Raw genomic sequence first — 11334 nt, forward strand, 5'->3', positions numbered from 1 at the left:
AGAAGGGAGCAGTTCTTGAAGGAGGACATCACACTTGGAAATGTAGAGGGTTAACACAGAAGAAGACGACCCTGGATGAGATGGATTGATATAGAGACTGCGGCAATGGGGTCAGATGCATCACAGAGAGTAAGGTTGGCTCAGGATTGGACAAAGTTCTGAGACATTGTTCACATGGTTGTTATGGGTGGTAGCCAACTCGACGGCACGTAACAACAACAAAAAATAGCAGACACAGGAAGGCAGTCAGCTGTCCTCAGACCTACTCTATGCCCTGCCTACTTTCCTTTGATTCTTCCCTCTGCCTTTCTTTTATCCAGATCTTGAACTTTTTTTAATTCCTATTGCCCCTGTCCACCTTAACCTGAGAGATAACATGGTCTGTTGGTAGAAAATGGACCAGTTAGTGTCTGAATGGCATTGACTGGCTGTGGGCCAATGGCTTCACATCCCTGAGGCTTGGTCCCTTCACCCATCAGAGGCAGATGATGCCTCCTTTTCAGCCTCCTTGTGAATTGAGGGTGATCCTGCCCCCCTACTTTTCTACATCCCACAACTAAGAATGAGCTTTATGTTCTTTCAAGTATTGAAAGAAAATCTAAAGAATAATATTTCCTGATGTGTGAAAATTATGTAAAACTCAAATGTTAAATTTGAGAAATAAAATTTTGTTGCAACAGAGCCATGCTCATTTGCTCTGGATGCTTCTATCATGGTGAAGCTGAGTAATTGCAACAGAAATGACCAGATGGTTTGCAAAGCCTGAACTACCCTCTGGTCCTCTACAGAAAAGGTTTCCTGACCCTGGCATAGAGCATTAAAGCAAGGTCATGGCAGCTCTCTCATACGCCAAGATTTACAGCTATGCTAAATCTGGGCAGGTAGATTAGGCTGGTGAAGGTCTGACTAAGAGCACACATCTTACTTCTTTGCATCGATCTCGAGAATTGGAATGGATGAGCTACCAAACTGTCATCTAAGAGAGCAGAGGGCTCCAGGAGCTGCCCAGAGAGCAGGGAGCAGAAAGACGGTGCCTAATTGTGCAGAAGCGTAGGTCAGTGCCCCTGGTGGCCATGGAAGACATCACAGCCAGCCATCACAACAGCCCAGCCATCCGTCCCGTCCAGTAAGCTCTGAGGGAACGGTGTAGTGATGGGCACACTCCCCTCATGTCCCCGCACCGTAGCTCCCACCACTCACGTGATCTCATTATTCATGTCAGTGATGTCAATTCTGTCCAGGAACCAGCCTGGTCTGTTGCCAGAGTTGTCATGACGAATCCGAATCTTGGTCAGGGGTCCCAGGTCCATGGCGGGGACGGTGAAGGTGTCTGTCTGTGAGGAATTGGAGGGACACTTAGAGGAGTGAGACCTGCCCCCTTCCCACTTACCATTATCTCCATTCTTCCCAAGGAAGGGCACCCTGAGGTCACTGTAAGAACCAGAGCTGCAAGAGATGCAGGCTTAGTCAATACAGTTAGTCTACGGTTAAGTCTGCACTGTTATTTCTTTAACTTACTATGGTCAGGGGGCATTCTCACTCTCAGTAGTTCCATAAACTAAAACGAGGAGTAGAAGAGCCAAAGTGGCCATGAGAGAGGGAGAAGGCAGGATGTCTGCAAGCCAGTGCTTATATTGTTAATGAGTGAGGGCTGTTGATTGGGTGTAAACACACACTATGTGCATGTGTGTACAATGTCCTCCAACTACAAAGCTTTATTAAGCACCTACTATGAGCTAGTCCTGTGCTAAGCCCAAGTGAAAAGAAAACAAGTGAATATGGGTCACTACATGTCTTAGAGAAATTGAGTCACTAGGGCCCAATAAGTGAGTGGCAATGTAGCTCTAACTTTAACTCCTTAATTTAAAAAAAAGAAAAATTCAACCATATGAAAATTTGCAAGAATAATGCAACAAACTTGTGTATTCTCTTTTCCACCTAACTGAAACACTCACACACATTCTCCGACCTTTTCTCTTACTCATCTTCTTGGGCTTTTCCCACCAATTCATCTGAAAATGAGTAGCAGATACTAGGATCATTTGCCATTATATACTTCAGCACTGATTTCCCAAGAACAAGGGCATTCCCTTATATAGACACAGGATAATTAACAAATTCAGGAAATGTAATATTGATATTGCATCACTACTTAATATATGAGCCATTTTAGTATAAAATGTCTCTGAGCCACAGTGGGTGACAGCCAACCAGGTGTTCGGTTGGCTCTGTTTCAATTCTGTACTCTGTAGTAGTTTCTTTTTTCCAGCTTAGGATCTCAGTGGCAATCATTTTAAAAGAAAATTCCTAAAACTGAGAAATAAAATCTGATCTTCAAGCCGTGGGAGAGAGCACTTAAGAAAAGCAGGGATCTGGGCCGGGGGCGGGGTGGGGGGGGGCGGACAAAACAGCCCAGAAGAATCTGAATAGGTTTAATTTTTCCTTCCTCTGTGTTGCTGAGTGACTAGTGGTCTTTGGGATGGGGACAAAATTATAAAAGGCAAATTAGGTGATATTCATCTATCTTAAATATTGTGAAGTCTTCAGGAGTCTAGAGTGAGGGCTACATGGTGGAGGGGACCTGGGGGAGGGTTTGTAAAACAATGAAAGAATCTTTTCTTTTACTTTTCCATAATTTTTGACTCATGTACTTATAACTTGTTAGTTAAATTTGTGTCTTCTAGGTTGCAACCCCCCCATGATACATCTTCAAGGATATGAACACGTACGGCTAAGCACAATTAGCAACAGTGCATCTAAATTCCAAAATCAATCTCCATAATAGTCTATGTGTTTCCTACTGCCAAAGGGGCCCTTTAGAGTAGTGAGAGAAGATCTTCACCCTAAAACCCACAGTGTCCCTTTTCAGCAGGAAGTAGCTAAGAGAATACGCCATCCCCTTTTCCTTATGAATCAGGGTGAAGTCTCTCTCAGGGAGGAGTGATAGGGAATGGCAAAGGACACACTGACAAAGGAGATTAATCAGAACTGACTTTGACAAGCACTGTGGCAATTGGACAATTAAAACAGACATTCGGATGGCGGGGGAAGAAGAACAAACTGGGGAGGAGGGTAGAGAGAATGGTGCAGCAATGAAGGAATGAAAACCCAAAATCCCTGTAAATGTTCATTAAAACTAATAAAATTTAATAATAAAAAAAATTTTAAAAAATATTGTGAAGTCTTGAAGGACAAAGATTAGAACTTTATCTTTTCATGCTTCCCCCAGAGCACCTGGAAGAGGAAGGTGAATGCATTCACTCCCATGGCTAAAAGCCTCCAGTGGTTCCCACTGCCTCAGTTTACAGTGCAGAATGCCCAGCCTGTTTTTCAAGAACACCTTACAAAACACATACACACATACTACAATAACCCAGCTTCATCTAAACCTTCTCCTGAGATGAACCAAATCACAGTATAACCAAGTAATGTACTCGGCCGCTAACAAAAAGATGGTTCAAGTCCACCAAGAGGCATCTCAGGAGAATGGTCTACTGATCCACTTTCAAAAACTCAGCCATTGAAAACTCTATAGAGCTTGGTTTTACTCTGACACCACTAGGGTCTCCATGAGTCAGAGTGAAGTGAAGTGAACAACCGGTTGGTTATCACCCTGTGTGGCTGATGGCTTAGTGGGTAAGAAGATGTGGTGGTTCGAATCCACCAACTGCTCCACAGAAGAAAGATGAGCAATCTCATCCTGTGTGGTTTACAGCCTCTGCAAACCTGGTGAAGTGTGAGCTGTAAGTCAGGTCCAACACTACCGCACATAACAACAATAGCAATATGGCTTAGTAATGACCTAATCAAAGCTGAAAGACTCTCTGTCCTTTAGACTGGCTCCTACATGTCCACCTGGTCACTTTTGCTTGTTCTGTCCATCTTCTGAAAGCACCCTTCATTCACTGCTTTCCTTATACATCTTCATATACTCATTAACCAAGGGCCAATGTAAAGTCGCTCTTTTCCACCAAGTTTCCCAAGGCAACATCCCAGAATAAGCACTTCCTCCTTGAGCCTCATTGTTCTGACTGTTTTATCCACCCCTTAGCTCCTGATACTGTACTCTGAATAGTCCCTGTGGGTCATCCAGCCTGAGGGCTCCATGTGAGCCAGAACCCCACTTGTACTTTGCTTGTACCTTCACTACAAAGAGCTGAGCTGACAGTGGGTGAGCAAAACTTACTGCTGGATACCCATAGACACTATAGAGGCTTGAGTTGATATGAGAATGATTGGACAGCACTGCCTGTGTCTGAGTCTGAATCGCTCACCCAGGGAGCCCACACTCTACCTGGCCTTGTTCAAACTTGTTGGACTTATCCGACTTCTTTAGGGGACGTTCACCAGTGTCTCCATACTCCTCCCCGTAGATAGTCAGGTAGACATTGGCATCTGTGCCAGCCTTGGGCACATTCCCTGTGATCACCTGGACTTCATAGGTATTAGCTGAGGACACAGAAAGAGGCAGCATTGAGGACACCATGGCCATCAGGAAAACCGGAAGCATGGTCTATTTGCTCCAGTCAGATTTTCTGGGAGCAGGACACATCTTCACCAACCTCATAATGAACACTCTCCAAACCCAAAACTTTCCTTCCCCAAGAAGCCCAAGAGGCTGAGATTCATGACAAAATTTGCCCTCAGCAAGCTTCCCAATCCATGCTATTCATTCTAGTTATAACAGGATCTATCCTGAGAGCCTCTGGCCAAGGACAGAGTTTAACCCCAAGCCAAGAATTGTTAATGGTGATATTTCAGGCAAAAGACAAGGGAGTTTCATGGGAACCTTCTTCAGTGGCCATCTAATGGGCTTCCATGTGAGAGGACAGTTCAGTGAGGTCCCACCCCCAAGATCCCTCTAAGGGAAACATCTGGCCCCTCCTCCAGCTTACGCTCAGGACCCGACTGCCCAGCTGGGACCAGCTCCACCACGAGTTCGTTGTCCTCCTTGCCCCGAGCCAGCCAGCGTTGGGCAACAAACTTGTACTCCTCAATCACCTCCTGCATGCCCGGCCCAAACTCCTCCTCTTCCTCTTCCTCCTCACTCTCCTCTTCTTCCTCCTCCTCCGAGGACTCCTCAGAAGAGGACTCTTCTTCCTCGTCCCCTTCATCCTCCTCATCGCTGCCTTTCTTCTTCTTCTTTTTCTTCCTCTGAAGCTTGGCCTTCAGTCTCTCCTTCTTCAGCAGCTGCCGCAGCTTGTCCTTCTCCTTCTTCTTCCGGGCCTCCTCCTCGGGCGTCAGGTCCTCCTCTCGCACCACCAGGTGCCGCAGCCACACCATGTCCACGTACCAGCTGGGCCCGAAGCCCTCACCCGTGTGCCCAAGCCGGATCTTGAAGATCTCGCCCACGTCCGCCGCCTCTAGCTGTGCAAAGTGCAGGTCAGTGGCTGGGGGGGGGCGGCCCTGGAATGCTGCCCCCTCCCTTGCAAAGTCATGCTCTGGGTCAAGGGTCATAGCCCCAAGAGGCATCGGGCCTCTGTGCTCAAGGGCTTTCACCAGCTCCCTCTCCCTTGTCACACCCAGCCTAGGGCCCCCATCAGACTTTCAGACCTTTCTTAGCCTGGTCCCAACCTCCACATTACTGGGAATACTGAGTATATACTGTGGGGTCAGACTCGAGGAGAAACACCTCTAAATCTCTGTGACAGTAAAGGTGCCTCCCTGACCTCCCTGTTCCTCCCCGCTACACACCCATATCCCCACACTCGCCCATTCATTCCGACTTCACGTCTTTGTAGTCCCCTCATCTGTGTTACCTTTATTCCCTCCCCCACTGTTAACTAAAGCCTATTCATCCAGATTCCAAGACATCATCATTATTATTATTTATTATTATTATTGTTGTTGTAATTATTTAACTTTGTTCACTTCTTGTTTTCTTTCCATAATTTTCAGGATTGTAAAACCAAATTTTAAAAAGCTTTTCCAAAGTCAAGCTCTCACTCCCACTTGCCAAGGTCCCCAGTCCCGTGGACCAGTACACTAAGTCAGCCTGTCTGCCGCCCACTTCCCAAGGACAGCTTCCCCCCCAAGCCCCTGGACTTCCTCTTTGCCTGTACAGCTGGCCTCTGTCCCATCAACTGTGAATCTCCTAAAGGTGAGACCACTAATTTTGCTTCTCCTCTCCCCAGCTGGGCCCAGCACAAGGTTGGTTCAAAGGACAGTGCTGATGGGTTCAGCCTTTCATCAAAGGATAAGACCTTGGGCCTTAAATCATCACTGCTCTTTCCTGAGATCCATTCTGAGGAAGAACACACACTGAGGAGAGCTCTGAGAGGGGTTGGTTGTAAGGGACGTTGGCAGGTTGGGCCCCTCTCAGCACTCCCCAATGCCGAGTGCCCTTGTCTGGTCATTCAACACTTTTCAAAGCACAGTCCCGCTATGCTCCTGTTTCAGTCCTAAGAGAAACTGAGGACCAGTGTTGACCAGTATTAGAATCCAGCATTGAGGAGAACTCATATCTTCTTACCGTCCTGTCCACAAATCTATGATGTAACAAAAAATACTCTGGCAAGAAAATGACCAGTCACATGGAGGGTGGGGAAGCAGACTTTCTATTCCTCAGCTAGTGCAGGGATCTGGTCCATCTATTAGCATCAGGCCTCCTGACCAGCATTTCCCTAGTCACAATATCCCTGAAGCCACATCTCTCCAGAGAGGCCTCCTTGCCACCCCCTGTCCTCCTATCTTCACAGTCACAAATGCTACCACATCCAGGCACATGCTTGGTGGCCATCCAGAGGTCCTTCTCTGTCATGTCTCTGGGACTCATCACACATTCCCAAATGATTTCCCTGACTTTGACTGACTTGATGTTTCCAGGAACTCTGTGGGGCAGGCCACACAGATGTTACAGAGCTAGGTTTTAACTGGCAAAGAAGTCGAGGCTCAGACAGCTAAAATACTAGGGTCTCAGCTTCTTCAGCAGTGCAGTGAGAGTGATGCATGAAGCTCTCTCCAGCTCACATATCTCAATACTGAATGCTTGTCGACCAGATCTCAGCACAGCCAGGACCTTCTCTTCTGGACACGAGTTAGGACCCTTGGCTGAGGATGCCTCACTATGTATGTTGTACACAAACACATACAGACTACCCAGCAAAACATGCTTCATGAACACACATATTTGTACGTGCAGGTGTGTGCAATATACACACAGAGACAATTACGTCCAATAAAATCACTGGCCTTGCTGCCTCCCCCTCATCAAGAACATGCTCACATCCTCATCTCGTTTTGCTCTCTTCTCAAAGACTTGCAAAGGGAAACGAGTGGCAAGGGAACTCAGAATCAGCCATGGCAAAACCCAAGTCTGCCTGGGAATCCTGATCCTGGGAGTGGACACAGTAACCTAGTGTATTATTTTACTCAATGTGACTCATCTCTATCAGTAATTCTCAAAATTCAGGATACTTTAATGTGACTGGCAGGACATGAACAGCTAACCCAGAAGTTGTCCCACCTTTAGAGATTCTGATGGACCTGATCTGGGCTGTAGACTAAGCAGTACTTTTTAAAAAGCTCCTCTGGTGAATCTAACATGAAGCAGAGATGACAACCACTCACTTAGTCTGCTCTCTTCATTTTCAAGACAGAAACTGAAATCTGAAGAGGGTGGGTTGTCGCTTAGGCTTGTAAGTAGAACTCGGCTGGGGGTTCAGATTCTCTCATGTTTCACTTGAAAGCTCTGTACTCTACCATATTCAGCTCCCAAGAAACCCTCCAGTGTGCTGGGGGGAATTTTGTCCCACTTGTCCTCAAGCATGCCCACCAGGGTATGAAAAGGTAGCCCCTCCCATGTGCAAGATTGACTGAGCAAGTGAAAAGACCCCAGGAACCACCTTGCAGCCTTAGCAAACCAAGGCTGGCTCTGTTGGCATCTCTGCAGCTCTGTCCCCACACACCTGGAATATGTCCTTGGATGCGCGTTCAAAGGTTTTTGAGCGGCTGGAGAGAAAGAGCACTTCCGTCTTGCCTTCTTCACCATAGATCTGTATGAAGACTCGGGAAGTGGTGCCTGCACCACCCACGTCCCCCGTCCAAACTTCAACCTCGTAGTGGACCACTGGGTAGGAGGGAGGGGGAAAAATACAACATTAAATAATAACAGTTTCAACGGTAAGAAAACCTTTCTTGAGCCTGTACCATGTGCTCAGGGCTTCACAGACATTCACTCATTAGTCCTCGCATCAACGCCAGAAGTAAATAAATTCTCAAGAACTCAACTCATTGCCACCAAGTTGGAACTGACTTGTAGTTGACTCTCCAGTGGGGTTTTGAAGGTTGTAAATAACATGGGAGGTGATTGCCCCATTGTTCTACTTTGGCTAACTGATGGATTAGAACCATCAGAAACGAGCCACCTTTAGGTCAGTAGTGACTATGTCACTAGAACTCCACTGAATTAGTACGTTTTGCCATTTTAAAAGGAGATCTGGTGGCACAGAGGGTTAAATGTTGACCTGCTAACAAAAGGGTGAGTAGTTAAAATCACCCAGACAGTGTGAGAGAAAGAGGAAGTAGTCTCCCCTGACTGAGAAAGATGGGATAAATTATGTCTACTGCATTGAAACAGATGGGGGAGAGAACTGTTTAAAAGTGATATACAATTGTGTATTATGGTTATGACAAGAATCCAGAATGAAGGCTGAGTAGTGGAGTATACTCGGAGCAGGGGGGATTGTACACCAATGAAAGAATTTTTCTTTTACTTTTCTAAGAGAAGAATGATCTGGCAGGGAGAAAAATGCAACAATGAATGAATGAAAATCCAAAGTCTCTTACGTTGGTTAAAATTAATAAAATAAAAAAGTTTAAAAAATATTTACAATCATGGAAACCAAATGGAAAGTCAGAATCAACTCAGTGGCTTTGGTTTTACTGAACCCCTTTTGAAGTTAGACAAACGTAGGATTAGAGAAACTGAGCTGCTGTTGTGACTGAGTACATTCAGGTCGGAACCAACTCATAGCCGAGCCTCCAGAGTCAGTAAATTGCTCGGGAAGAGATTGCCTATCTTTCTTTCATGGAGCAGATGGTGGATTTGAACCACATACCTGTGTGTTGGCAGCTCATTTCCTGACCACTTAGCCTCCAGAGCTCCCTGATCTCCCAGCAAACTTGAATAGGTGGAGGAAATGGCAAACCTAAGCTAAGCTAACAGACATCAAAATCCAGTCCCCTGCTGTACTGTCTCCTTGAGTATCAGAAATGAGAGGCAATAAATACACCAGCTGGGACTTCCTGCTCCTGCCTAGCCTTGGGTAAATGCCATGGGGCAAAAAGAGGTAAAAGCTGTTTGTTTCTTTCTCTTCTTTTTTGAAAAGGAGAAGAGACTGAAATGCTAATATCTAGTTAAATCATACCAACACATACACCAATAGAGAAAGAATTGTGGGCAATTTTAACCCATCCAGTGGTGTGATGGGTTCAAAAATGCTGGCGACTTGCTTCCATAAAGATTATAGCCAAGAACAACTTATGGAGCTCCGTTTTCTGTAAGAGTGGGTCTTCATGGGTTGGAATGGAACTCAGAGCTGGAACGTATTACATGGATGCACCTCTACAGGGTTCTTCCCAATAGACAGCAAAACGCTTTCTGAAGGAACAATGGCACCATATTTCCCCAAAGTGTTAAGCTTTGTTTTTTTTCAGCAATCTTGTAAGACAATATTGGACTCTTTTAAAATTGTGAAAACTGTTACTTTCAAAGATGGAAAATCTCCCATTACCAAGGCAATACATTTTCTCACATTGCTATTAAGGGTCATTGAGTTGACTGTGACTCACGGCGACCCTGTGAACAAAGGCTCTGAACCCTGTCGTAACCTGTGCCATCCTCATCATTTCTGATCTTCTTGAGCCCATTACTGCAGTCACTGCGTCCATCCATATTGTTGAGGGTCTTCCTCTCTTTTGCTGACCCTCCACCTTTCCAAGCATGATGTCTTTTTCTAATGACTGATTCCTCCTAATACCCACAATATGTGGGGTGGCTGAAAGCAAGAGATGGTTGTAGTTGAATTGGATATATTAACTCCGCTGATAGGGTGATGGCGAGCCCTAGTGCTCTAGTGGCAAGAAGCTGCACTGAAATCCCAGATGTGTGTGGTTCAAATCCACCAGATGCTCTGCTGGAGAAGGAGGGACAATCTCCTCCTGTACCAGTCAGATCCGATTTGATGATACACACACACACACACACACACACACACACACACACACAAATAATTAAAATAATTAAAAAGACAATCTAACCCTGAAACCCACAGCATCCCTTTTCAGCAGGAAGTAGCTAAGAGAATACGCCATCCCCTTTTCCTTATGAATCAGGGTGAAGTCTCTCTCAGGGAGGGTGATAGGGAATGGCAAAGGACACACTGACAAAGGAGATTAATCAGACCTGGCTTTGACAAGCACTGTGACAATGGGACAATTAAAACAGACTTTCAAGGGGGGGCGAAGAGGAATGAACTGGGGGGAGAATGTAGAGAAAATAGTGCAATAATGAATGAATGGAAACCCAAAATCTCTGTAATGGTCATTAAAATTAATAAAATTAATTAATTAAAAAAAAGACAACTGAACAAACATTTAAGAGTCAGGGTAAAAACTCTAGTTGGGCCTGAGCGTAACAAGAAAATTTTCATTGCATTAGCTATTTGGAACTAGTATAGCAACAAGCCTTAAAAAACAAACAAAAAAAATGAAAGAAAGAAAAAAATGAGACCATTGTTAACTCTAGTAAAATAAAATGTACCAAAAAATGAAATGTAATACACATACAGTGAGTAACTGAGTAGTGAATACTATTTGCACAATTATGATAATGTAAGCATTAAATATGTGAAACCTATACTTGGACCAGGAGGCAGTCGTCAGAACAGAGCAAGGGAACACTGCATGGTTCAAAACTGGGAAGGGCGTACACCAAGGATGCATCCTATCTCCATACCTTTTCAACCTATATGCAGAACAGATTATCCAGGAGGCGGGACTCTATGAGGGGAAATGTGGGTTCAAGATTGGTGGATGATTTATCAACAATCTGCATTATGCAGATGACACCATCCTGCTTGCTGAAACTGAAGAGGACCTAAAGCACCTGCTCAGAGGGTCAAGGACTGCAGCTTACAATATGTATTGAGGCTCAATGTCAAGAAGACAAAGATTCTCACCACTGGACCAACTGACAACATCAGGATCGATGGTGAGGAGATTGAGATCGTACACAGCTTTAGTTTGCTTGGCTCCACAGTCAACATTCTTGGAACCAGTAGCCAGGAAATTAAAAGGTGCATTGCCATGGGAAAGTCTGCTGTTAGGGACCTC

At 45.2% G+C, this 11334-nt stretch overlaps 1 protein-coding gene across 2 annotated transcripts in view; it reads right to left on the reverse strand.

Annotated features, from left to right (window-relative positions):
* LOXHD1 (lipoxygenase homology domains 1) overlaps positions 1-11334 on the reverse strand; it is a 165671-nt gene that overhangs the window by 66390 nt on the left and 87947 nt on the right. The window contains exons 18-21 of one of the 2 annotated variants that reach the window (XM_006891688.1): positions 7908-8068; positions 4896-5367; positions 4295-4449; positions 1201-1334 (exon numbers count right to left, since the gene is read on the reverse strand). In XM_006891688.1, the coding sequence (XP_006891750.1) occupies positions 1201-1334; positions 4295-4449; positions 4896-5367; positions 7908-8068 (922 nt within the window). The remainder of the gene's footprint in view (positions 1-1200; positions 1335-4294; positions 4450-4895; positions 5368-7907; positions 8069-11334) is intronic. The other variant, XM_006891689.1, reaches the window with a different exon arrangement.

This window comes from Elephantulus edwardii, unplaced genomic scaffold, assembly GCF_000299155.1.
Source record: "Elephantulus edwardii isolate Elephantulus edwardi_28Jun2011 unplaced genomic scaffold, EleEdw1.0 scaffold00103, whole genome shotgun sequence".
NCBI lineage: Eukaryota > Metazoa > Chordata > Mammalia > Macroscelidea > Macroscelididae > Elephantulus > Elephantulus edwardii.